The sequence below is a fragment of the Haemorhous mexicanus genome, chromosome 22 (genome assembly GCF_027477595.1).
Source record: "Haemorhous mexicanus isolate bHaeMex1 chromosome 22, bHaeMex1.pri, whole genome shotgun sequence".
NCBI lineage: Eukaryota > Metazoa > Chordata > Aves > Passeriformes > Fringillidae > Haemorhous > Haemorhous mexicanus.
Window position 1 is genome coordinate 5,365,015 of NC_082362.1, and position 26,908 is coordinate 5,391,922.

The following is a 26,908-nucleotide window of genomic DNA, read 5'->3' on the forward strand; positions in this document are numbered from 1 at the left end:
AGGATGGAGCCGGAGCTCCGGGCTCTGCGGAGGGCGCTCTGCCCTGCCGGGGCTGGCACCGCTGGACGCCGGATGCCTCCGGGCACAGGATTTCAAGGGCACATCACGCTCCAGCCGGGATGCTGCCAGCAGCCCTCCCCAGCGCTGGCTGAGCCACTCGCTTGATTCCTTCCAGCATTTTTTTTTTTTTTTTCAAGGCAGCTAATCGCTCCGAGGGAGTCCCGGAGTAATGAGAATTGGCAGGAGCGGGCAGATATTAGGTTTATTCACCACCAGTTTGAAATCATTTAGCAGAGCAGAAAGGCCGTGGTTCTACAATCACTGTGATCACTGTGTTCTGCTTTGGTCCTGTTAAAAAGGTTTAGGGCTGAGTGGGAACAGGGAGCAGGGGTGGCCATGGGGGCTCTGCTCTGCTTCTGAGGGGTTGGCACAGGGGTGAGCACGGCCAAAAAAATGGGAACAAGGATTTGTGCCAAAGCTCATCCCCATCCACAGGAGCTCCCACCAGCTGCAGACTGGGACTCGTGAAGGATTTTTGTCCCGTTGAAGGCAGCCTGTGGGTTTGGCTTAAAAATAAAGCCTTAAAAAGGCAATTTGGGGAGCTGGCCCGGGGATGCTCCTTGCACAGCAGAACGCGGTTCCTTGGGGATTGCTGAGAAAAGTCGCGGCAGAAGTTAAACTTTCACCCTGGCAATTATTGTAAATCTCTCTGGTCAAGGCCCAGACCTAAAATTAGCCCACAGAGCCCTTTTAGAGGTTGGGATTTTTCACTTGATTTTCCAAGTGACCGACCAGCAGCGGAGCAAAGCGTGCCCTTCCACACTCAGAGCTCTGGGTGTTCTTTACTTGCAGCCCCCGTGTTGGATGGAAGCAAGGCCAAGCATTCCAGCCTGGTTTTACACATCCTGAAACAAGCAGCATCCCGTGGAGGGAAGGCAGGAGAGAGCCTGTTGTGTAGCAAAGCCTTTGCAATCACAAAGCATTTGTTTTGGTTCATGAAAGAAACCCCAGCATGCCAGCCCTTCCCTGGGCTCCTGGTTTTGCTCTTAGTGATGGTAAAATCTAGTAAAAGCTGGGATTGTGGGCTTTCTGCTGCCTGCATGGGAGCAGCCACACCCTCTGCATGGCCATTTCCCTTTAGGATGGTCTGGGGGGGTCCCAGAGCAGGCAGGGCTCAGCATCAGCTCCGTGCAGCTCCCAGCCCTGCTGCCAATCGATAGCGAGTGCAATGAAAACCTTAATGAAATTCCAGCCTGAGAGACTATTGATTGTGTGTTTTCTTTTAAAATGGATATGAATGGGAGAGAGGCTTTTCAGTGGAGGAGGCAGGGGAAGGGGGGGGAGTGGAAACACGTTGTCAGCTGCTGTGGGAGGTGGATGAAGGTGGGTGGCCCAGGGTCACCTGCACTCAGCAGAGGGATCCAGCCTCTCTGTGAGCATCCCTTCACTGCCAGAATGCCCCTGGGAAGGGAATCATAGAATGCCAGAAACATTTAATGGTTTGGGTTGGAAGGAAACTTAAAGCTCATCTCATTCCAGCCCCTGCCATGGGCAGGGAACCTTCTGCCAGACCTGGTTGCTCCAAGCCCTGCCCAACCTGGCCTTGAAAATGTGACCAGCCAGAAGCAGGAGGGAGAGAATCCACCCAAAATCATCACAAACCACCCATAATGGAGAAAATCAAGAGTCCCTGTCCCAGCTGTGTCTCCTCAGCAGTGCTTTTGCACTGTCCACTTTGGGCCCTGCTGCTTTGGGGGAAGACAAAGCAAATGGTGCATCACTGTGCACCAGCCCTACAACAAACCACCTTCTTCTCCCCAAAGCTCCCCAGAATACACCTGTCAGGGTAATGGGACAGTGAGGAAGCATAATAAATAACTATTAATAATAACAATAATGCTAAAATCCACCCTTCACCTTTTATATAACCAGCATTGTCTTAATCCTACAGGTGCTTCACAGAGGTAAAAAGGATTTGTTCCTCCTGCAAATCCTTTTTTTTTCTTTTTTTTTTCTTTTTTTTTATTGGTGACTCATCCCTATGCATGTGTGGACAGCCATGGGGAGGCTGGGGCGCTGTGCAGGGTCCCAGAGGCAATGTCACCCCCAACTCCATCCCTTAAACCCCTCTGGGCTTCAGTTCCCCTGTCCTGGGGCTTGGTCCATCCTGACCCACCCTGTCCCTGGGTTCAGTCTGTCCTGAATCCCCTGGCAGGGAAAGTGCTCTGAGACGTGCCCAAAATGCATCAGCAGGATGACAAAGGCAGGCACTGGGTCCAGACCCCAAAACTCCCCCTGGAGCCCCTCCAGTCACACCCCCCTGGGAATGTGGGTGCGCGGGGATCACCCCAATCCCCTCCCCTGGGCACTGCGAGGACAAATGCTGGGGGATAGATGGCGTGAGGAAAGGCTGCAGCCCCTCTTCAGAGCACGGGGGAGCTCTGCCACGATTTGTGCATCTCGAGGACCTTGGGGACACGAAGACTTGGCACCTTGAAAATTTAGGGTGCTGCCCAAGGATTTGCAGCGCTCCCAGGAGGGTTGGGGAGCCCGTCCAAGGATCAAGGGCTCTTCCTGAGAATTTAGGGTGCCATACGAGGATTTGGGGTGCCCCCTGTTATTCGGGGCGCTCTCGCAGGCACGCCCCCCAGGCCAGCCCGTGCTGGGCGGGGGTGGCTCGGTGTCCCCGGGGCGTCACCGCGGAGCGCCGGGCGGGGGCGGCGCGGCCGGGCGGGGCCCTTTAAGGCGGCGGGGGCGGTGCGGGGGGCGGTGCTGCCGGCGGGGCGGGGGGCGGCCGGGCCGGCCGGAGCCGAGCCGAGCCGAGCCGAGCCGAGCCGAGCCGCGCCGCGAACCGAGCAGCGAGCGGGGCCGGGTGAGCGCATCCACCGGCACCGGCACCGCAGCGGCGGGCGGGTATTTAGGCGGGTGTTTATTCGCGGTTCTTCCCCCCCGCTCCCCCGTTCAGCAGCGGATCCCCCAGCCGGGGGAGGCTCCCGCCCCCCGCCGCTGCGGCGCGGTGCATTCGGGAGGGTCCCCGAGCCGCCCCCTCCCCTCGCACGGCGGGGCCGCCGCCTGCCGCCCCCCGGCCGGGCCAGCCCCGCTTCCCGGTGAGCATCGCCGCCGCTCGGGGCGGCCCCGGGCCCGCGGGGGCGGCGGGCGGTGATGGGGCAGACCCGGCTCGGCCCGGGGAGCGGGGGCTGCAGCCTTGGTTTGGGCTGCCCCGGGGAGGGGGTTTTCCCCGGGGCTGGGGGGCTGCAGCCGTGGGTTGGTTTCCCGCGGGGTTTGGGGGTAGCAGCCCCGGTAGGGGTGCACAGGCAGCACGCAGCCCCCCGCACGGATGCTCCCTTGTTTTCAGTCGGTATTGTCTGCCTGGCTTTGCCTGAGGGGTGCAGGGGCTCCGCAGGGGTCGCAGGGCCCCCCGAGGGCTCCGCGCTGCCGTCGCCGCGGGGCCCCGGGGACAGCGAGGGGCGGCTGCGGCTCCCGAGGTGCCTCCAGCCCTGCTCTGCCGAGCCTGGGCAGCACCGCGGGAAGGCCCTTGGGAGGCTTGAGGGACTTTCTGCCCGGCCCTTCTGCTTGTTTCTGGTTTTGGTGAAGTCAGGCCGGAGCCCTGCTGGACTGTGGCCTGGGGGAGGTGAGGTGTGCCTGGGGATATTGCTCTGGCTCCAGGACTGACAGCCTAAACCTTTGCCTTCCAGGTCCCTCCCTCCCAAGTCGATCTGGTACTTCCTTCCAGTGTGGAAATTGATCGGTTGAAGTTATGCATTTGACCTGCAAGAGCCACGCTGCCGGTGCTTCGGGGATCTTGTGAACTGGAACGGGAAAGGAGGTAAAACCTCCCTGTCCCCCCAGCACCCTCCCCCAACCCCCCGCGGGCCCTCCTCTGTGGCTTTGGGTGGATGAGGAGCAGCTGGGGGAGCTCAGCCCGGAGGAGAGGAGGCTCAGGGGGGACCTTGTGCTTCTACAACTGCCTGAAAGGAAGGTGTAGCCAGGTACAGCTGACTAGACAAGAGGAAATGGCCTCAAGTTATGCCAGGGGAGCTTTAGTTGGATATTAGGAAAAATCTCTTTGCTGAAAGGCTGCCCAGGGCAGTGGTGGAGTCACCATCCCTGGAGGATTTAACAGAGGTGTGGATGTGGCTCTAGGCGACATGGGTTAGTGGTGGCCTGGGCAGTGCTGGGGGAATGGTTGGACTGGGTGATCTTGCATGTCTTTTCCAAAATAAACAATTCTATGATTACTCAGAGCTCCCCTCCATGAGGATTTTTGGTTTGGTTTGTTGGGAGAGTGGAGAAGGACCATGGATTTCTGGGGATGGCTTTCTAAATAGGAATCATCCTCCTAAACCACACAGGCTGTTCTGAAATGTGCTCAGCCCCCATTCCTTGGGGGGGGCACATTTGTGTGTGCTGCCAGGAGATCTGCTCAGATGGGATGGCAAGTGCCCTTGGACCTTCTCTCTGTGTCCTTCTGTGGTATTTCCCAGTGTCTCACCATCACTGTAACAGAGGAGCCCAGGGCTGCCACTGAGTGTTTCCTTAAAAAAGCTGCATAATCCTCTCTGCTCCAGCTTGGGGAGCACACAGGTTTGCCAGCCCTGCCTGGTGTCTCACCCAGCTCAGTGACCAGACCCCTGTGCCATCGAGGAGGGTGAGTCAGCCCTGGTCCCCATCCCTGCCTGCTCAAGGCTGTGGGTTTAAAATCCCCTCATTCCTCCAATGGGACTTCCTCAGTTGGTTCAGGGCTGCAGTGGCTGCTTGGCTGCAGGGCCACCTCTTCTGGCTGATCTGAGGTCTGTCCCCTGTTCTCCTGGACTGTGAGCACCTTCATTGCAGTGTGGTCTTGTCCAGCCTCCTCTTGTCCTTCCTCCTTGAAGGCAGAACACCCATCTCTTCAGGATGAGGATGTTGCTGGCTGATGCCTTTCCTCTTCTTCCTCTTCTTCTTCCCAGCAGAAGCAGAGAAACCAGATGATGGTTGCACATCTGCTGGCCCTGCTGACTCAGGCTGGCTGGGATGCCCCAGGGCAGTCCTTCCAGCCCTGAGGTTCCTGCATCATTCCCCTCCTGCCTGTGGCTGCCCTCACTTGACCTCAGCTGCTTTCCCTGCCCATGAGGTGCAGGGATAGGGTTGGAGACTTGTCCCTGGCTCAGTGATCCACATCCTTGTTCAGGCAGAGGGAACATGGGCACCCTGCCCTCAGGTGTGCTCCCAGAAATTCAATCCCAGCTGTGGAGAGGAGGAGAGAACATGCCTAAAACTGCATCCCACACCTGATTTTTGCTAAGGGAAAACCAGAAGGGCTTTGGAGAATCTGCTTGGTCTTGTGCAAGGTTTGGATTTGGGATGAGACTTGACAGGAGCCCCACATCCATCCACACCCACAGGTGGGGGGACAGGAGAGGGACCCAGTAGGCATCCACCCCAGGGTCCCACTGGGCAGATGTTTGTGCCCTGCTTCACTGAGTCCTGGCAGCATTTGGACCCTGGGGCAGGAGAGGGGCTGCAATGGCACCCCAGAACCCTGGCAAGAGGGATGGCAAAGTCAGGCACAGCCTGTGGATCCCTCTGGCGTGGTCATGGCCGTGCTGGATACGAAGCTCTGCCTGCCCAGGAGCATCCCTGCACAGTGAAGAGAAAAAGGATATTTGAGGTTGGCTCTCCAGCCAGGGTTGGCAGCTGTAACAGGGTGTTTTGGCATCATCTGGTTGAGGAGGGGGGGTTCAAAGCCCACTGGAATTTTTATTTTGCTTAATACACCACTTAAGCAATTAGCAGTGATTGTAGCAGTCCTGGGTGAGGCGCTGGGTAGAATTGAATTTCCCCAGCTCAGATACCATTAGGCAGCAGTTTAAGGCTGTTTGCAGGCGGGTATGAGACAGTGATGCGTGTGGGGAATTAGATCTGCAACGTAAAAAAAAACATAATAAGAAAATTTCCAACCGAACTATGTAACTTTATCCCATGTTTATTATGTGCTGTAATTGAAAAACAATCTTAGGGGTTTCTCTGACCTAATGGTGGGGGATCCCCAGTGATGACTGTGCTGTATCCATCAGGATTTGCTCTTTTGAGCACCCACTCAGCTCTCTCCCCAAAAGCCCCCAAAGAGCTCCTCCATGGCACAGCAATCCCCAGGGCAAGAGTAATCTCTTTCAAAGAGTTTGCACTTGCTTTGGGAAGTGCAGCTGGGTTGATGTTGCAGGGCTTTTTCTTTAAATCCCCAGAGTTTTGGGTGCATCCAGAGGAGGGGGCTGAGCAGATGAAGCTGCTGCTGTTTGGGATTTCTGAGTGCAGGAAGGGTCTGCCCACAGGTACCAGGTCAGTGGTTAATGTGTAACAGGTGTGCAGGGCACTCTGCACCCACAGCACACCAGCCTGGAGGGGGATGGATGGATGGATGGATGGATGGATGTGCAAATAGTTTTCCAAGGATGGGAAGGCAAGAGGAGGAGGAGGAGAAGGGTTTTGTTGTGGGCTGAGGGGCGGAAGGAAATCGAGGCTTAGCGAGGGAAATGTGAGATTGCTTGGTTGGGGACAGGGCTTCTACTGCTCCTCAGGGGAGGCTCTGCTATTGTGGTGGTTAAAAATAGACTTTGGACTGGGTAGTTTTCTGTGGGAAGCTCTCTGGCTGGAGACAGGCACGTGAGGTGGCATCCAAGTGAGGGGGAATGGACAACAGCCTCTGACCTCCTTCACCCAAAGCTCTGGGGCTTTCATTTATTTCCTTTTTCCAATAGCTTTTCCTTTGGGGCATTGAGGGAGTGTCTCTGCTTTATTCCCAGAGACAGCCTCCAAGCTGCATTCATGATGCCCAGATGCAGCAAAGCTTTGCTGATCATTGTCACTGCACCCCGGGGACCCTGTCCCCATGGCTGAGGTGTCCCCCAGGTCCCACAACACCAGCAGGTTGAGTGGCTTGGGTGATGCTCCAGCCCCGTGCGTGGGCTGGCAGAGTGGCTCCCTGCAAGCTGGATGGAATTACTCAGAGAAAAGATTATCTAAGATCCAGTGGATCTTATCTATGAACTTGTCTTTATTTTCCAGCAGCTGTCAGCACAGGAAGTACAGCATCCACTGCGGGGGATTTTGGAGGGGAGGGAGAAGAACCACCCTGTGGTATGGTCAGACTAGTGGGAGATGGAGAAAATATCAGGTTTTACTGGGGGGCTCTCATGGGCCCATCTTCTCATTTTCAGGAGCACTGGTTCCTGTGAGGCTGGAATCAGGATATCACACAGAGCTGTGGGGACACCCTAATGTGCAAGAGGAGGAAAGGTTCATTTCTTGCCCATTTTCTCTTTTGAAGATGTGTCCCATCAGCACCTGCACCCCAAAATCTTGTCCTGGCCACCCAGCACTACTGAGTGCTTTGGGGCATCCTTTTTGAGAGCTGGGACCCCTCACTAGGCAAGAGACAAAGGCACAAGGAGCCTTTTCACTCCAGAAAAATGCTTTCTAAGCTGCAGGTGACAAGTGGACCCTGAAGTGCATGTGGGCAGGGAGTTAAAGCATGCTCCTGCTGATGGATTGGTTCAAGGCAGGTGGTTTGACTATAAAATTGAAGGCCAAAATGCAGTTCAATTAATATTTTAGTGGGATGGCCAGTAAATGAGAGGAACAAGGAATGTTTCCATTTCTATCTGGTCCAGACAGGCAGTCTGATTTAAGATCACAATAGTATAAATAGTACATGGGGTACTGAGGAGCATGGAGAGCAAGCAGCTTCTCCCACACCAGGGCTGTGGTCAGGGGTCCAGGGGGGTGTGAAAGCAAAAGGTGACTTCTGCTTTTGTCCCCTATGGTTTTCTCTTCCTCAGCTCAGCCTCTGCGTGCCATTGAGGGCTGGGAAGGGTCCTCAAGGTGACAAAGGAAGGAGGTCACTTGGTCACAGGCTTCAGGTCTCAGCTGTGGAATGGGGGGAGATCAGCTCCTAGCATCCCTCATCCCTCAACCCAGAAAAAAGATTTTTCTGGAGTGAAAAGGCTCCTTGTGCCTTTTTCTCCTGCCTAGTGAGGGGTCCCACTGGCCAGCCCAGCTCTCAAAAAGGATGCCCCAAAGCACTCAGTAGTGCTGGGTGGCCGGGACAAGGTTTTGGGAGAAAATGGCCAAGAAATGAACCTTTCCTCCTCTTGCACATAAGGGTGTCCCCACAGCTCTGTGTGATATCGTGATGTCCTGCCATCAGTCTGAGCCTGCTCGCTCTGCCTCGCTGTCCCCTTCCCCAGGACAAGGTTTTGGGGTGCAGGTGCTGATGGGGCACACCTTCAAAAGAGAGAACGGGCAAGAAATGAACCTCGTTGTCCCGTGTGCCCAGGGCAGGCAGTGCCTGGGCTTTGTGCAGGCAGGCTCCAGGCTCCCCCGGGAGCTGCCCGTGTGTCGGGAGCTGCTGCCAGCAGCATCCCCTGGCGGGGCCGGGGGTATCGCCTTGCTCTGCGACCTGCTCGTGACTCGGGGATCTCCTCTGGCACGGCACGCTTAGGTCAGGCGCTTTTCTGGGGGAGCAGGTGCCTGGGTTTCCTCATGTCATTCCCGCGGGATCGCGACAGCCAGCTGGGGCTTTGAGTGGCATCGATCTTGCTGGAAACCGAGCAGCCTTGCAGGACTGGGACAGCCGGGGCTGGGCTGGGATCTCCTTGCCCAGGAGCCAGGGCTTTGCCTCCTGCGCTGCCTTTTCCTTTCCCGTTGCTCTCTGGCGTGGCGCCAGCGGTTTCCCCGCACAGCTGGAGGTAGAGGGATGGATGGAGGGATGGATGGAGGGAGGGAGGGATGGATGGAGGGATTCAGCTTGGAGGTGGAGGGAGGGAGGGATGGATGGAGGGGTTCAGCTTGCTGCTCACAGCCTCCAGCAGACAGTGCTTTTTCACCGCTCAGTTTCGGATCACTTTGTCCCAGCCTGGCTGCGCCGCGCTGGGCGGAAGGGAAACATCTCTTTATTAGGGTTGTTTCCTTAAATAAAGCCATCAGAGCCAGCCGTGCTGGGCAGGCTGTGCTGGCCATCCCATGACCGGTGTTGCGCATTCGGGTTATTAACACCTCATTAGATGCTGGTTCCTCCCCACGCCTCTGGTTCAGCAAATCCCAGTGGCTTTGTTGTTGCTCCCTGACTCCTGCTTCACCGGGGAGTTGTTTTTTTATGGTCTCCTGCGCTTCTGCTGACAGTTTAAATTTCATTTCTTCTTGAGGTCATTAGCTTTGCTTCCACTTCCAGAGTATTCTGTGTGCCCCCCCACCCGGAGCAGGGATGCCTCAGCACACCTTGGTGGGAGAGGTGTCCCAAATCACTGCCAGCAGCTGGCTCTCACCTGTCATCCCAGCCTGGGTTTCCACTTGGCAAACCCCAGAAGTTCTTTATTTTTATCTTCTTTTCTTAAATTTTGACTCAGTTTCCCAAATGACGGAGGCAGCAGGCACAGCTCTGCCCTGGGAGGAGTTTGGGGACTCGTGCAGGTGGGTTAGGAGCCTGTCACCAGCCTGATGCTGTGGTTGCCACTCCATGGCTTCTTCATGACAACAAACCACCCCCTTTTATATATTCATTTTTCTGTCTTTTTGTGTCACCCGGGCCAGAGACTCAAGGCTATGGCCCCTGAGCCACTTGTGGAGTGGGCTGATGGCACTTCCAAAGGGATCTGGTTCTTTAGAAAGGTGCCTGGAGTGTGCTGCAGCCCTCAGGAAGCTGGGCTGGCAGGGGATGGCCCTTTCCAAAAAGCAATTGCAGATTTGCTGCTTATTTTCATCGTGAGCTTATTTTGGTCTCCGCTTCCACCGCTCTGCCCGGGGATGCTGTCTGTGGCATGATAAGTTATTTCAAGAAGTGGGGCAGAGCTGTTGGTATGGAGGGGAGTGCAGGCATCCAGATTAAAGGTAAATCTACACAGATAATTGGGAGCCTGCTTCCTGCAGAAATCAGGTGAATCAGGGGCGGGGATGGCTCTGCAGTCCCAGGGCTGCCCTTAAACCACCCCACTGAGTCCCAGCCTGTGCTGTTGGATCCTGGCTGGGGGCTCCTGGCTGTGCTCTGGGCAGGGGGGGTTGGATATCCTGGATATGTGGCACAGGGTTAGTAATCCCCGCTGCCGCCTCCTCAGACCTGCCAGATGTCTCTCCTCTAGGCTTCATTTTTATAAATTGGCCTTTTAAAGTCTGTCATCCCCATGCAGATGAAAGGAAGATGCTGTGATGCCTCTGTGTGCGTGTCTCCGAGCCTGAGCCTGGCTGCCATGCCTGCATCTCCTTGAGGCTTTTTGTTTGGGGCTTTATCTTTTTTTTTTGAAGTGCCTTTTTTTTTCTTCTTTTTCTTCTTTTTTTTCCCCTTAACCCCTCAGAGTCTGTTAGCGTGCCATCCCTTGGTTTCAAACAGGCAGGCCCTGAGCATGAGTCCCTCCTGGAGGAAGGGATGGGGAGCTGTGTTTTCCCCCAAATTCATGGGAGGGAAACCAGCAGAGCCCCGGGGCTCAACACCCTGGGCAGATGCAAATAAACCCATCACCAAGGGGCTTTCTCTTTCCCCCACAAGACCCTTCCTGCTCTTTTCCCTTTGCACCCTTTCCCTCTCCCTTGCTCTGGCTGTGACTGCTTGGATTGGCAGCAGGAGACTCCTTTTCATCTCCCTTTTCTCCCTGAGCCCAAATACTCCTGGCCCATGGCTTGGTGCCAGGGCAGCTTCTGGGCCATGGCAGAGCTGGGGTTGTGAATTTTCAGTTCAAAGGGCAGAGGATTCTCTGCTTGGTGATGGATGGATAATTAGGAATTTCATTTGCTGGGCGGGTAACAAACGGCTTTGCATTTTCTGCTGCTTTGCTGATGTCTCTTGGGGAAATTCAGAGGCTGCTCCTAAACTGCAGGGATGGGTTTTTTCCCAGCTGGCATGGCTCCCTGCTCAGGTCTCTGGGAAATCCCTGTGATGCTGGGGGAAGCTTTGCCAGGGATTTCTGCAGGAGCTGGAGCTCTGCTGGTGTTGTGGCATGTGAGGAGCCAGTGCAGGCCCACATGTAGCCTGTCCTCAGTGCCTCCTTGGCACAGCCATGGCACTGAGCAGCATCCTTGCCTTAAAGGTGAGGAAATGCCACATGTATCATGTTTCTGGTGGGATTTTGTTGCCTGTGTGGGTTTCTCCCTGTTTGGGGAGGTTGAGAACACCTTCCTGGGATGGAGGTGCTCCCAGAGAACTCATCTCCATAGGGATGTGCTGGGAATATGGCAACCAGCTCCTGGCCACAGCTGCTGCTCTGAATCCCAACCTTTAGGGCTCAGTCCTGCCTGGGGTCTGGGGACTGACATGGCTGGGGTCTGGAGGATAAGGGGTGGGTTATGCCAGTCCCCAGTGCCCGCCCCAATCTGTGGCTGGTGCCGTTCATCAGAGCAGTAATTAATTACTGGCCGTGTAAGCTGCTGGCGGGATCCGGCGCGTGATTTATTAGCAGGAGTAATCCCTCGCCAGCAAAAGGGCTGCTCTGTGAATGGAGAGCAGCAAAATCCAGGGAAAGAGCTGCTCTGTGAATGGAGAGCAGCAAAATCCAGGGAAAGAGCTGCTCTGTGAATGGAGAGCAGCAAAACCCAGGGAAAGAGCTGCTCTGTGAATGGAGAGCAGCAAAACCCAGAGGAACTGTCCTGCCCTTCCAGAACTGGATCCCACAGGCACCCAGTGTTTGAGCCAGCTGAGGTGGATTTGCCAAACTGCTGCCCTTGGAGTGGGGGAAGGAAGGTGTCTGGACACAGGGACCAGGTGTGTGGGGTCATGGGCTCAGCAGTGCACCAGCCAAGGCCCACCAGCACCAGCAGCCATGAGCAGTTTTGGCACTGAGAGATGATTTTTGTGATGCAGTCACTGCAGGGGTCCCCCAGGGGAGGCTCTTCATGCTGCCCAGAGTCAGGTAGAAATTTGGGAAGTGCAACATGAGCACCAAGCAGGACTGTACACAGGCCCTGCCAGTCTCACAGCCACTGAGAGAAGGACCAGTGTGGAGGTTGGGCCAAGTGGTGCTTCTCCCAAGGGCTCACAGGTCAGGTCTGCAGCTCCTGTCAACTTCTGGAGTGCTCCTGGGTCTGGCTTCTGTTCCTTTTCCCCCTGCACCCCACCTGCTCATGGGCCTCTGCTGAGAACCTGTCCTGGGTTCTCTGTCAGCTGATGCTCAGCAGGGAGGGCGAAATCCCAAAATTGATGTGGCAAAGGATGAGGGCGGAAATAGAGACTGGAGAGAAAGAGAAGAACCAGCTGTGGGGTGCAGAGGGGAGGATGCTGCCCTGGGTAGGACTTCCAGGACTCCCAGTGCTTCCTCCCCCTATGGAGAGCTGTGCCATGCCCAGGCAGACACAGAGTGAGAGGAATCCTGCAGGCAAAGGCCCCTGGGCTCCTCCGCTCGGGGACTCCTTAGCGGTTTCATGAGAAATCAATAATGCTTTTGCATGGTCATAATCGTAAAATAAGTACAATTTATGGCTGCTGCCAGGGCCAAGATTTTTTCCTAGTGGATGAGGTGGAGAGAGAGCGACACACAAACACTTTCCCGCAGCATTTTCCTTTGCACTGGAACTGCAGATCAGCTCTGGCATTATGGCAAGGGGTGAACCCATTTTGGGGGTCAGGGTTGTTGTCCATGTCCATACACCCCTTTGGGGGTGCAGGGTGGGTTGTTTGTGTCCGTGTCCCCATTTGAGGGAAGACAGAGTGGGTTGTCCATGTCCCTGTTTGGGAGGGCAGGGTGGGTTGTCTGTGTCCCTGTTTTTGGGGGACCGCATGGGTTGTCCATGCCCCATGTGGGAGGGCAGGGCGGGTTGTCCATGTCCCCATTTTGGGGGGGCAGGGCAGGTTGTCCATGTCCCTGTTTTTGGGGGACAGGCTGGGTTGTCCATGTCCCCATGTGGGAGGGCAGGCTGGGTTGGCCATGTCCCTGTTTTTGGGGGACAGGCTGGGCTGGCCATGTCCCTGTTTTTGGGGACAGGCTGGGCTGGCCATGTCCCTGTTTTTGGGGGACAGGCTGGGTTGTCCCTGTCCATGCCACACTCAGGCCGTGTCCCTGTCCCGCAGCCCGCCGGCAGGTGGAATGGGGCAGCCATGAACGGCGATGCCCTGTGCCAGGAGCCCTCCTCCCCGCTCCCCGACTGGAGGGAGTTCTGCAAGCTGCACGCCCAGGCAGCCGCCGTGGACTTCGCCCAGAAGTTCTGCCAGTTCCTGAAGGAGAACCCCCACTACGACACCCCCGGGGCAGAGACCTCCTTCTCCCACCATTTCACCGCCAACTTCCTGGACATCTTCAGCCTGGAGGTCAGCCGGGTGTTCGTGTCTGACTCGCCCACCAAGTACAACATCGTGCCCTTCGTGGGGCTGCAGAACTGCCACGTCCCCTACGGGCGGGAGGTCACCCCGAGGAAGGAGGAGACGTCCACAGAGTCTCTGGACAGCATGGATGCCCCGCTGGGCACCAGCCGCTACCTGACCCCAGCCCAGCAGGTGCAGGCTCACAAGGTCTCCTCCTACGGGCAGTCCCGCAGCTCGGAGGACGTCTCCATCCACGCTGCTGCCAAGCCCAAGTTCAAGAAAGGTTTCTCCCTGAGGAACATGAGCCTGTGCGTGGTGGATGGCATGAAGGAGATGTGGCACCGCAAATCCTCTCCGGAGCCGGGCGCCGAGGCCGCTCTGGGCGGGCGCAGAGCCGAGAGGGAGCCGTGGCCGGCCGGGGGCAAGGAGCCTGGGGACCCTCGGGAGAAATGGACACACAAGCTGCGCCTGTCCAAGGTGCCCTCGTCCAAGGTGGAGCTGGTGGACATCCAGAGGGAGGGGACGCTGCGCTACATGGTGGCCGATGACACGAACTGTGTGGGGAGCTCGCAGTGGCAGAAGTGCCGCCTCCTGCTCCGCAAAGCGGTGAAGGTGGAAGGGGAGAGGTTCCTCCTGGAGTTTTATGTCCCTCCAAAGGTAAGTCCTGGCTTTTTTCCACTGTTGTTTTTTATGAGAAATTCACGCAGCTGGTGGGCTTTGCTTTTGGGGCTTTTTTTTTTTTTTTTTGTTTCCACTGCTGAGCTGGGCTGAAATCCAGCTCTGGTCCAAAGGGAGATCTGGTGCTGTGTGGCTGAGGTGCAAATGGATGGGAAAATGTGCTTGAAACCCATCCAACCTGCAGGCCAAAATGAACCTTGCACTCTTGGTGTTGGTCTGTGCCTCTCACCTTCTGAGAAAATATAAAACACGAGTTTAAACTTAAATGCATCTCTCTGGAGAGATGGTGGGTACAGATGGTGGGCATTGCTCTGGGCTGGACTGGGAGCTTCCCCAGCCCAGGAATGGGGTCTGGCTGGAAGGAAACAACCCCATTGTCCATGGTGCCCACTAGGGAGCCTATGGGAGAGCTGGAGAGGGACATCTAACAAAGGCATGGAGTGACAGAACAGGGGAAAATGGCTTTAAACTGAAAGAGAGTAGGGATAGGTGGGGCATTTGGGAGAAATTCTTCCCTGTGAGGGTGGGGAGGCCCTGGCACAGGGTGCCCAGAGGAGCTGTGGCTGCCCCATCCCTGGAAGTGCCCAAGGCCAGGTTGGATGAGGCTTCGAGCAACCTGGACTTGTGGAAGGTGTCCCCATGGCAGGGGTTAGAAAAGGATTTCTTCCAACCCATTCTGTGTTTCTGTGGATGGAGGATCTGATGAAGCCTGGTGTGTCAGCTGCACCAAAGAGAAAATAAACTTGGGTTAAAATGGAACAACTGCTGCTCTTAAAACATTTAAGAGAGAACTCATAGAGGGATTCCTTTTTTAATGTATCTTGATTTGTCTCTAAAAATCAATTTTGAAATTATTTTATGGCAACTTTTATGAACATTGTCTGCTCTTCTGTTATAATCACACCCTACTTTGGTTTACAGCTTTCTCCTCTCATCACATCTTGCTTTCCATCTGGCAAATGTAAAAGTGGCACCAGTCTGGCACAGCTGGAAGAAAACTGCTTTTTGCTTCAGCAGCCCACAGCTTTGTTTTTACATAGACCCTACAAAAACTATGGCCATGTCTGTAAACCTTTAAAGGGAAGAACCCTCCTGGAGAGGAGGGGATTGGAGCGAGATGATCTTTAAGGTCCCTTCCAACCCAAACCATCCTGTGAGTCTAAGACCCTTCTCTGGCTCAGGGGTGAATTATCACCTTGTTTCCTTTCCTTTCGAAGCAGCTGCTGCTTCCTTTCTGACCTTCTCCTGTGCAAACACCGAGATGGAAAAATTCCCCAGGGATGGGCAGAGCCTTGCATGGCTGAGACGTGTCTGCAGGCAGCACTGGGGCTCTGGGGCTGGCAGAAACGAAACATCCTGCAAGGGAAAAAGCAGTTTCTGTTCTGTCTTGGATTTATTTATTTTTATTTCCCAATAAAAATGGGAACTGAGCCCGTTATTGGTAACTTGCAGCCTGGAGCTCCTTGCTGGCCTCATCCCACCCACTGCATCCATGGCATCAGGCTCAGGTTTTGGTAACTAAATCTCATCTCTGCTTCCTGCAGCTGCAGTGCTTCAAATCCCAGAGCCCTGGAGGGGACCAGCCCTGGAGAGCAGCTCCACAAGCTCCTTTGTGGGGATTTGTTATAATTAAAACAAATATCTGGGGAATTTGTTGCTCAGCAAACACTTGGAGTGGAAGGCACCGGGTCTTGCCTCCCCACCGAGGCTCCGGCGGGTGCCAGGGGCCCTGGGGGAAATTCATTTTTCTTGATTTTAATGTAATTAAAATTCCCTGCATGGCTGAGGCTGCTGTGTTGTAGCTGCTCGGTTGAAATGCTGCTCCTGTGCTGGAGAAATGGGGCTGCTTGGGAAGCATCCCTCATCAGACAGCACAGCTCTCTCCATCGGGAGAGGGTTGAAAATGGAGAGAAATTAAGTGGTGTTGGCAGAGCTGGCACATCAGCCTGCGCTGGAGCAAGGAGGATGGTTTGGCAGTTAAAAGCAACTCCCTGTCTTCCAATGGGCCTCCTCTTGGTTTAATTCACAGAGCTCAGAGTTATCAGGCACGGGAGGGAAATCAATGCTGTTTATTCCCCCTCTGTAATAACCACACAGGCTGAGCTGATCTTGCCTCTGAGAGCCCTGCTGCATTGTCCCCAGGGACAGTTTGATTCAATTGAGTGACTTTTTTTTTTTTTTTTTAATTCATTGATTTCATTTATTTTCTTTGGTATTTTTCTTTCCTTTCTCAGGCTTCCAAACCCAAGGTGAGCATCCCGCTGTCAGCCATCATCGAGGTGCGCACCACCATGCCCCTGGAGATGCCTGACAAAGACAACACCTTTGTCCTAAAGGTGAGAGCAGGGTGTGGATCCCTACAGGAACCTCTTCTGCACCTGAACCCTGCAGTGCAGGAGGCTCAGTCCCCAAAGGGATTGTTGCCTTGGATTTCAGAGCTGAGATGCCAACAGCAAAAATGCTCCCCCACAGGATCCCTGCCTGCTCCAGCTGACACCAGGGTGTTTTGGGATCAAGCTGTTTGGCTTTCACCATGGGGTTTGACTTCTCTGTGTCACCAGGAGATGGGTTAAATCAGTGATCTGAGACAACCTGCAAGGGAAAATGCTCCTTGGTACAGCTGCTTGTGGTTTTGTGGCTGCTGCTGTCCTGGATCAGTGACATGTGGTGGCTGTTTCATTGACACAGTGTGATGGCCCTTGGTGCTGTGGTCTGGTTGATGAGGTGGCATCTGGTCAAAGGCTGGACTTGATGACATTGGAGGTCTTTTCCAGCCTTAGTGATTCTGTGGAAACAGCTCTGTGGGACCCATGAGACCCTGGGGATTAACCACGTATGAGTCTGGCAGCGTGAGCAGAGAGTGAAAGTCTCTTTCTTCAGAATTTTCCATATGATGCAATTAATTAGCTCAATGCTGCCTCCTGCTCTGCTGGAAGGCAACAGCCTGTCATGGCAGATCAGGGCTGAATTTTGCAGGATCTTGGACACCATGATGGTGATGGATCACTAGATTTTGAGCATTTCTGTGTTCTACCTCTTCTAAACAAGCAGCCTCTCTCCCTGATCATCTCCCCCAGAGTGTGTGGCAATGCAGAGTGGAGAGGCCAGGCCTCCCAGCTCAATGAACCTGCTTGAAAGCTTAGATAACTATGAAAGGGAAAGAGGGGGAAAATTGAGCCTGGCTTTGTGAAAGCTCCCAAGCCTTGAAATCCACCTGGCCCCAGTACACATTCCCAGGAGAAATTTCTTTCCATCAAACCCAGCTCCTTGTTAAGGTCACACAGCTTCTCCTGGCACCTTCCCTTCTCCAAGGGCTTCTTGCTGTCCAGCCTCAGCAGTGGTCAGTGCCCACCATGGGCACAGAGGCTCATTCAGTTGTTGTTTTCTGTGCCTCAAAGGCCAACCTCAAGTGTCTTCTGTTTTCCAGACTGACCAGCCCAAGATCCTCCTTGCTTTCCTTGCAGGCTCTGGAGATGGAATGCCCCAAAGTGTTCATGAGGCTGCAGCCCAGAGCAGATGGGAAGGATTGCTTCTTCTTTCTTCTTCCTCTCTGTCCAGCCCAAGCTGATCAGTGCTTTCCTCACGCCATGATGATGATGATGTTGACTCACACGCAACCTGTGGGCTGGTGTAACTCCAGGATGGCTTTTGCAGAACTGCTCCCAAGCCGTGGTTCCCCAGCCCACACACCCACAGCGATCACTCCGAGCTCAGGGCTCACCCTGTCCTTGAGCTGGAGGCTGGTTTCAGCTTCTTCTTCCACTTCAGCTTTGACAAGTTCATTTGAATTCTTGCCTGGTCCTCCAACACATTTTCAGTGTGATGTCATCCATGAATTGATCAGGTGTCCTCGCATTCTTTAGTGCTCATCACTGAGGAGCACACACAGAGAGCCTTTGATGGGAAGGAGCACATCCCTCAGCTTTGACCACTGGCCATTGACAGCCCATCAGCCATCAATCTCTGCTCTTGGAATATGGCTCATCACGTTCTTGTCACGTTTCCTAGATCCCCTTACAAGCCCCACCTCAAATGTGTCAAATGTATCACATCAGTGTCCAAAGTTTGATGTCCTCATCCTGGTTCAATGCCCAGGGGGTGCCACTGCTTCTCCCTATCCCTGGAGCTGTCATGAGCATGAGCAGATGGGTTTGGTCATGACAAACCCATCTGGGGATGCCTGCTGGGAGCCTGTGAGGGCTGGTTTCTCTGTCTGCTGGAGGAAAATTCTGTGCTTGCTCTCTTCCCATTTTCTGAAGCCAGAATGGTCTCTCCTCTCCCACTGCTAACAGCTTGGTGACTGCTCCAGCCATTCCTTTAATGCACTTCTGGAATGCTCCAAACCCTGCCAGCTGGAAAATACCTGCTTTACCAGGTACCTCCTGCTCCTGCCCTGTCCTGGCTCTCACCCTGTCGCAGGGGAATTGATCACAATTGATCCTTTGAGTGAGCTGAGGCAGCAAGCACAGCATGGAGCACCCCCTCCAGGCTTTGCTCTCCCCTCCCAGCTGCTGACACAGGATGCTGCTCCCTTTTTCTCACATCCACTACTTGTGGTTCATTTTCTGCCTGGGTCCTTCTTCCTGGAACATCTTTTTCCTCTCCCATTCCCCCTCTGCTGGCTGGACTTGCAGAGGGGGTGAAGCATCCTCAATGCTGAAGTGCAGGTTAAGTGGGCAAGCTGGGTGCTGTGGTTGCCCTTTCTGTGTGGTGTGGAGCCCAATCTCAACCTTCACACACAACACACAGGTTATGATGGGTGGAAAAGCCCTGCCTCATTTAGGGATGTTACTATGGCTGGAAAAGCCCCTGCCTTGTTTGGGGAGGCCACACTGAAGTAGTTCCTGCCAGATTGCCTAAAAATGAGCAGCCAGCATGTCCCCAGAGCCTGTCAGACACCAAGCACATGCAGTTTTTTCCATTGCACAAGCAGGTGCTTGCAAAATACCCAAGCCCTGCACGTGCTTTGCTTGCTGTCATGCTCTGCATGAGTGAGCAGCCCCATCTCCCACGTCAGCTTCATGCCTTGCCCTCAAAAAGCCAGAGAAGATCCTTTCTTAAGTTAAACAAACTGGGGAGGGGGATCTTTGCTACTTTCCTCCACCTCTGCTCAGGACAGGGTCCAGGTCACTGCTCAGCCCCAGACAGGGCTCTGCTCCCTGCTCTCCCTGATTATTTTCAGGATGGTGATTCAGTTGTTTGTGATTAATTGAATTTGCTTGGAGGTTGTCTCAGCTGGCAATGTGACACTCTCCCAGAGTCAGGTCTGCTCTGCCACCTCGGGAACATGATGTTTAAGGCTCCATGAGGGATGCAGGGAAACCTGCCAGAGGCACAGAGCATCCCATGACATCTGAGTCCACTGATGTGGAGCTTCTGGTTCTGCCCAGCCCCAGAAAGGCACAGCTCCTTTGGGCTGGACAGTTTGGAGGCTCTTTTGTGTCCTGAATTTTTTTTTTTTTCTCTGTGAAAGGGAGTTTCTCTCCCACTCTGTTGCAAACAGAAGTCAGAAGCCTCATGGACCAGCAGGCAGAAAAGATAATGGAGGAGATGTTTAAAACTCCTGGAGTCTGGCAGGGTTTTGGGGCAGAAAGCAGTGTGGCTTCTGCTACAGCTGTGCAGAGCTAGTTTTGGGGGGACACAGAGGTGCCCCAGGAGTGAGGAATGCTGTCTGTGCTTGGGCATAGTGCCATGTATCCCAGTGCTGCCAGCCAGGTGCGTTTTTTCCGTGGAGGCTGTAAAAATCTTGTAAAAAACTTGTCATGTACTTGCTGATAATGGTGGGGTGGGATTTTCCTCTGAGCTCCAGATTTGGTCAGGGGTCATCTTGGATGCATCTTTCTGGGTCACCCCTTGGCACTCCTGTCCTGGGATGGGGTGGGACACTGATCCTCTGGGTCACCCCTGTGCTGGGGTGGGACACTGATCCTCTGGGTCACCCCTGTGCTGGGGTGGGACACTGATCCTCTGGGTCACCCCTGTGCTGGGGTGGGACACTGATCATCTGGGTCACTCCTGTCCTGGGATGGGGTGCGACACTGATCCTCTGGGTCACCCCTGTGCTGGGGTGGGACACTGATCCTCTGGGTCACACCTGTGCTGGGATGGGACACTGATCTTCTGGGTCACCTCTTGGCACTCCTGTGCTGGGATAGGGTGGGACACTGATCCTCTCCTGCTCAGCTGAGGTGCTGTTCAGGGTGTGTGGCTGGGCTCTGGGGTGTGTTTTGCCTCGGGGTGGGGGGCAGCAGCCTGGCACAGCTGACTCCATCCCACATGGCCTGCAGGTGGAGAATGGGGCTGAGTACATCCTGGAGACCATCGACTCCCTGCAGAAGCACTCGTGGGTGGCTGATATCCAGGACTGCATCGACCCTGGGTAAGGATTGCTGGGGAGGGGCTCTGTGGGGCTGAGCTGTGGTGCCTGAGCACAGGTTGTTACCCAGATGCAATTTTTGCTGCTTGGTTTGTCACAGGAAGTGCCCAGCTCACACCAGTAGAGGTCTGGAGGCAGAGTTAGCAGCCTGTGTTTGGCAGGGGGGCAGAGCACTGGCCGCTTGTTGACCCTTCTCTGCCTCACATCCCCTCAGCCTGGCAGAGGCAAATGACCTGGGAACACAGCCTCAAAGAAGGAAGCTCCTAACACCCACCTTCTGAGGCTTTTATACCATATTTGAGCCATTTTCCAGGCTTTTTTTCCAGCTTAGCATCCATTATATATTTAAGATTCTGCTGGTTGAATTAATTTATTTGTATTTTTATCACAGTGGCATCAGTGTTGTCATTGGAGTCATAACTCAGCCAAAACTTCTCATCTGCTGTTTCACGAGCACATGCAGCAAGTTGTGTTAGGGAGGTTTGTGTGCCTGGTGCCCTTCAGCTGGCTCAGACAGGCCCAGCCTTGGGGAAATCCTGGCACTGCCTTTCTTGGCACAGTTTTGGAAAAACCAGGTGCCCATGCTGTGAAAACATCACTCAAATGTGGAGGCTTGGAGAGGCTCCTGCTCCCTTCAGGCTGCCTTTGCTGGCTCCTGCTAGAGAAAGGCATTTGGTCACCATGGAGGATGCACCAGTGCACTCCAGGTCTTTGCTCCTTTTGCTTTTTCAGAAATCTATAATTCATTGGCATGGATTGCACACTGTAGCTGTGGCTGCCCCATCCCTGGAAGTGTCCAAGGCCAGGTTGGACAGGTCTTGGAGCTACTTGGGCTAGAGGAAGGTGTCCCTGCCCATGGCAAGGGGGTGGAATGAGATGAGCTTTAAATTCCCTTCCAACCCAAACCATTCTATGATTCTGTTACTCAAAAAGCACTGCTGAGGCTGGGCTGCTGATGTGAGGCTGTGAGAAGGCCTTTTTCCCCTCTCTCCATGTTTCAGTTCTGGTTTTCCAGCTGGAGCTGAGCACCACAGCCGTGCTCCCCTCGAGCCACTGCAGGAACCGCTGGTGTCCCCGCGCCAGCCCCTGGCTCTGGCCCTGGCAGCCTCCCAGCCCTCTCTGTTTGCTTAGCACCCAGCACCAGCCCGCTCTGGCCCCCGGACGTGACTGTAAAGCAAATAATAATGAACTGCAGAGCAAATAATAATGAGCTGTTTAATACACCGACACACACGCTCGGCGCCGAGAGCGAATTCTCAATCAGCTCCCGATGCTTTTGCCAAGGGCTGCGTGCTGGAGCCGCCGCGTGAGCGCCCAGCCGCGGCTTTTCTGCAGAGCGCTGTTGGTTTTGGTTTCCTTCCTCCCTTCTTGTTTTTAACTGGCTGCAGCTGAATGACTCCCAATGGCTGATTCACTCACTGGCCACTAAATAATTCAGCAGCTTTCCCGCTGCCTGTGCCCACGTGGCCCCGTGTGAAGCAAGAGCAGCCGAGTGCTGCGGGCAGCTCCGGACTCTTGCTGGTGGCTGGGATAAAAATAGGATGTGGAGCAAGTCGGATGCTTGTGCAAGAAGGGTGCTGAAGTGCACGGGGAGGGCTGGCAACAGGGATGTCCTGAGTGGCTCCCTGGCTCTATTCCCACTTGCTGTCTTGCTCCAGGCCTCCTGAGTTACTGGTTTATGTCTTTCAGGGATGTAATTCCTGTGGGTGGGTAATTCCCTTTGCAGAGGGTGAAAGTGAAAGCGCCCTCGGGTGGGAAGGTGTGTGGGTGCAAAGCAAAGCACTGAGAGTCAAGGTAACAGCTTTCCTTCCAAACCCACCAAACCCTGCAGCAAAGTCCTGCAGCTGGAACCGACCAGCATGACCTGTGCAGTGTGGGCTTTCAAGGGTTTAATCCTTCCCACATTGGTTTCTCACCCCCAAAAAGTCATGTTTGGTGGCTGCTCTGCTTCTCAATGCTCTTGGTGCAGTGGCAACCCCTTGGGAGGAATTCAGGGGCAGTAGGCTCTTGGATCACACTGGAATTTTTTTTGGCTAAATCCCCATTCCATGCTAGTGAGTGGATGTGCCACATGTGTGTATCTCTGTCTGTGCTCTCTTCCAGGGACAGTGGGGATGACATTGAGCTGGTGTCCTGTGCACAGGGACCCTGTCTGCCAGGCAGGACAACCTCGTCCAGCTGTGAATTCCTGAACGATGGTAAGGAACTACATCTGGGAAAGTCTGGGACTCCCTCAGAGCCATAAGCTAGCCCTAAGGTGTCTGTAAGATCAGGAGTATCCAACACAGTTGCCTGCAGAGCAGGACAGCCCCCAGCTTTGCCCAGTGATGGGTGATGCTGAGCCATGCACTCATCCCTCTGCAATTTCCCTTCCAGAGGCACCCAGGCCACCAGACAGATGTGCCCTGCCCAGCTCTCACAACACTGCCATGACCACCTCTGTCCCCGTGCCCCCCAGCCGGGGCAGGGACTCCCTGGGGGAGCTCCTCACCCACGTCCCACTGGAAAGCTTCCTGCAGACGCTGGAATCCTCCCCCACTGCTGGTGGGCACCTCACAGGTACTGGGATGCAGGATGCAGCACCCATCTCACTCTGGAGGGTGCACAATGGGAGAGGATGAGGGGGCAGGAGGAGAGGGGGTGATGGTCGGGTGCTCCCTAAAAACCTGCTGTCCCTGCGGGCAGGGGAGGACAGCGAGGCTGAGGCTGAGATCAACCTGTCTGACTTCCCCTGGTTCCATGGGACTCTGTCCCGGATCAAGGCAGCCCAGCTGGTGCTGTTTGGGGGCGCCCGCAGCCACGGACTGTTCGTCATCCGGCAGAGCGAGACACGGCCGGGGGAGTACGTGCTGACCTTCAACTTCCAGGGGAAAGCCAAGGTGGGTGTCTTCTGCTTCTCCAGGAATGTTAGTCCCAGCCCTGCCCAGCACCTCAGGTTCCTTCTTGCTCTGTGGGTGACCCCAAATGCAGCAGCTCTGCAGGGAGCTGCACTCCAGCAGGGCATCCCTCAGGACCACCTGCCCTTGTGCCCCAAGACCCCTCTGCATCCTGTCTAGCCCCTTCTACTCTTTCCCAACTGGATCAGTGTCTGTCATGTGAGCATATGGATAAATACCCATGGGGACTCAGTGTAGCCTGGCACATCTTCCCCTGCCCTCTCCTTATCTATTTTGTGTCCTGAAGTACACAGATGCACTATGAAAAACTAACCACAAGCAGTTTTTTGCTGGGTCCCTTTTCTAGCAGAGATTGCAAGGTGACAAAAACAGCCAAGAAGTAGTTCAGGTGGGCTAGATGCTTCCCCAGGCTGTCTGTGACCATGGGATCAGAGCTTCAGCTGTTCCTAGTTATACCCAGACACCCTTCTCTGTGTGTTTCTTTATGGTGTTCATCCCCAGGAGGGGTCAAACTACTCCTGGGGCTGCAGCAAGTGAGGTTTTACAGGAAACACCCTGCAATGGGGTAAACACAACAATCCTGTTAGGTGCAAGCCTCCCTTGGCTGATGGAGGTGACTCCTGCAGATTGCAAGGGTGAGTCTCACCCTCATGACCCCCAGCTCACCCCGTGCCCCCTGCGCTTGCAGCACCTGCGCCTGTCGCTGAACGAGAGCGGGCAGTGCCACGTGCAGCACCTCTGGTTCCAGACCATCTTTGACATGCTGCGCCACTTCCACACGCACCCCATCCCGCTGGAGTCGGGCGGCGCGGCCGACATCACCCTCCGCAGCTACGTGGTGGCCCAGAGCCCGCAGCCCGGTAGGTGCCAGCCTGGGTGGGGGCTGGAATATTGTCCCTAAAAGGGACAGATCCATGGCATTCCCTCCCCAAAGCAGTGCCCTGCTGATGTGTGGCTCTGGAGGTGTGCCAGGGTGGGTGTCACTCACTGGAGGCAGGCATTGAGGGTGTCAGTGCTCTGTGACCCCTGTCCCTGGCTGTGGGTGACAGTGCCCTGTGATCCCTGTCCCTGGCTGTGGGTGTCCGTGCCCTGGCTCGGGCCGGAGAGGAGCAGAGAGGTCTGCAGGCTTAGAGCATCCTGCTGTGCTGGGACAGAGCAGGAAAGAGGGTTGGAGAAACAGGGTCAGGGATGGAGAGGGGGTGTGGGAAAGTAGCAGAGAGGGAGGGGGCCGAGCCCGCAGGCAGCACAGGAGGGGTCAAGCTCCTGTTTCCCTTGCAGACACCGGCCCCCCACCACCCCTCGTGTCACAGCCCCCGGGCTGCCGGGTCGACCTGCCACCTCCACACTACTTCTGCAGCACAGCACCCACGGGCCCGCCGGTGCCACCACCCGCGGAGGGGGTGGCCGTGGCCCCCGCTGTCCCGGTCCCCGCACCCTACCACCGCCTGGAGGGTGCCCTGGGTCCCCGGAGCCGCAGCGACAGCGCCGAGCGCCGGCCGGAGCCCCCTGCCGCCGGTGCCGAGGACTACCACGAGGCTGACAGCGCCCGGAGCCGCACCCGGGCGGTGGAAAACCAGTACTCCTTCTACTGAGCCCCCCGAGCCAGGGCTGCATGGTGGGGCAGCGGGGCAGCTGTGCCCCTCACCCTGCACCGCCTCGCCACCTCCTCCTGCCACCAGCAGCGAGCCAGCCGGGACGTCCTCCTCGCTCCCTGCTGCTTTTGGGAGCTGTGTCAGCGTTGGGCAATGTCCCAGCTGGACCTGGCGCCAGCCCCGGGGTTGGGGCAGTGCTGGGGGTGTGGGAGGCTGAAAGAGTCAGTGCCATTTTAGAGCTTGCAGCTTCTTCTCCTTCCCTCTGGACCAAGAGCTTTCCCAGGGCTGAGCTGGGCTCCCTGCATCTCCTCCTGGGTGTGACCATTGTGGGATGGCACCCGAAGCTGTGACAGGCTCCATCCTCCAGCCAAAGCACCTTGGCATGTCCCTCTGGGGCCAGAGCCCAGCATGGCCAACATCCTTCTGGCACCATCACTCTGCAAACCAGCTGCTGAGGGACTCTGGCATTTTGGGATGAGCCTGGAAATGTGTCAGATGTCCACGCAGAAACTTCTCACACACATGGAGCACTGAGAGGGCGCTGCTGCAGAGGCCTGAGGGTTTATCTGGGCTGGTTTTTGGGCTCCCTCTGGGGCACATGTTTTCCTACCCTCTAAAAGAAGAAGGTTTTTGTCCAAAGCTTAATGAATTGCATCCAAGGAAGGGTTTTCCTGCTGTCCTGCCTTTTCTGTCCCTTTGTTTCCTTTCTGTCCTTGCTGTACTAACAGAGAATCCCTGGATAACCCTTTCATCCTCCCTTTCTTCCTTGATTTTTCAAAACCTAAGCTCTCCACAAGGGCATCAGCCTTCTGTCTGCTCTCTGCCACAGCTGGGCAATATTTTCCATTGCTCAAGGCAAACCTTGGAAAAATATGACAACACCTCCTCTTTACACCAGTTTTTGGTCATTTGGGATGTCTCAGGGGGTCAGGCAGAGCTGGGGCTGTGTCCAGAGGTGAGGGACAACTTTGCTTTGCAGGTGAAAGCAGGTATTCCTGCTTGGCTGGGCTCCCAGGAATAAAAACACTACATTGATTCTTTTCCAACAGGTCATGGAAGCCCTGAGGATGGTTTTACAGGCCAGGGTTTATGCCTCATGGGAGGTGGGAGACCCTCCAGAAGGGCAGCTTTGCTTGCAGACAAAGTGTTTGCACATCCCCCTTAGTTTGGCTGACACAGGTTGTGTTACCCAGCACCAGGACACCTGCTGCTCCTGTGGCAGTGACAGGAGTGACAGTGCTCTCAGGACCTGAGCCAGGTGGCTTTGGAGTGTCTGTACAGGTCTCCAGGTAGAGCAGACCCTACTGGCTGCTAGCAGTTATCACTTAGTTCAAAGAGGTACAAGCCAAGCCACAACCTCAAAAAAAAACCCCTTGAATTTGTCTGGAATTGGGTTGGGCCAAATTTTTATTTATTAGGTGCCTTCTTTCCTGAGCTAGCAAAGCATGTCCCCAGTGCTTGACTCACAAGAGGAGAGGGGAGGTGTCTCCAAGGCTCCTTGCCTCCTCCTGTGATGTGAGAGCTGCCTTTCTGGCCCATGCATGTGTGAGACCATCCTGGTGGATCCCATTCCTCCAGCAAATCCACCTTCTCCCCAAACACACGTCCCTTCAGAGGGCAGCAGGAGCACTTTGCTCTGTTGAGGGTATTTCTCCTTCCTCAGCCCAGCTACAACACAGCTCAGAGGAGCAGGGAGAGGCTGGATGCTCTTGGTTAATGGGTTTAACACACATGGTAGGTGAGGGGAGATCTCCAGATCTGACACAGACATCATCACTCTGGTTCATCCCTGAGACCCCAAGGGTGGGATCCAGAAAGCTGGATGGGAGCACTGCCTTACAGACCTTACAATTTTGGCTTTTTTTTCCTCACCTTCTGTGTCACAGGACAGGAAAATGAGGGGGAAGCAATGATCTGCAAGCAAAAAATGTTAATTTGTAAATAGGGAAGAGTCTGGAAGAGTTTACTGTTGTGTAGAATAAATTAATTTTATTTAAAAAAAAGAAAGGGGAGGGGGGGACTTGTTAAACAAATGGAGAACTCGAGTTCCGGTTTTAAAATAAAATCACTTGCAAAAACAACAGTATGTGAGCAAGAGCTTTGGGCT

At 55.0% G+C, this 26,908-nt stretch overlaps 1 protein-coding gene across 3 annotated transcripts; it reads left to right on the forward strand.

Moving 5' to 3' along the window:
- Window positions 1–2,787: 2,787 nt before the first annotated feature.
- On the forward strand, window positions 2,788–26,882 carry SH2B2 (SH2B adaptor protein 2). Of its 3 annotated transcripts, none has more exons than XM_059865994.1 (10): window positions 2,788–2,872; window positions 3,696–3,826; window positions 13,028–13,915; window positions 16,171–16,272; window positions 20,224–20,315; window positions 22,416–22,510; window positions 22,689–22,871; window positions 22,998–23,191; window positions 23,898–24,069; window positions 24,488–26,882. In XM_059865994.1, exons 3-10 carry the CDS (start codon window positions 13,055–13,057, stop codon window positions 24,799–24,801), a joined length of 2,013 nt encoding a protein of 670 aa, XP_059721977.1. In that variant the 5' UTR covers window positions 2,788–2,872; window positions 3,696–3,826; window positions 13,028–13,054; the 3' UTR covers window positions 24,802–26,882. The 3 variants fall into 3 exon arrangements, with proteins under 3 accessions (XP_059721977.1, XP_059721979.1, XP_059721976.1); XM_059865996.1 differs by having other exon boundaries at window positions 2,818–2,913; XM_059865993.1 differs by lacking the exon at window positions 2,788–2,872 and adding an exon at window positions 2,964–3,107.
- The last annotated feature ends 26 nt before the right edge of the window (window positions 26,883–26,908 follow it).

Coding starts and splice junctions, on each gene's coding strand:
- SH2B2 (XM_059865994.1), top strand. CDS start 13,055: ATGAACGGCGATGCCCTGTGCCAGGAGCCCTCCTCCCCGCTCCCCGAC. Junction 22,511..22,688: donor CTGTGAATTCCTGAACGATG/GTAAGGAACTAC, acceptor TTTCCCTTCCAG/AGGCACCCAGGCCACCAGAC. Junction 24,070..24,487: donor GGCCCAGAGCCCGCAGCCCG/GTAGGTGCCAGC, acceptor TTTCCCTTGCAG/ACACCGGCCCCCCACCACCC.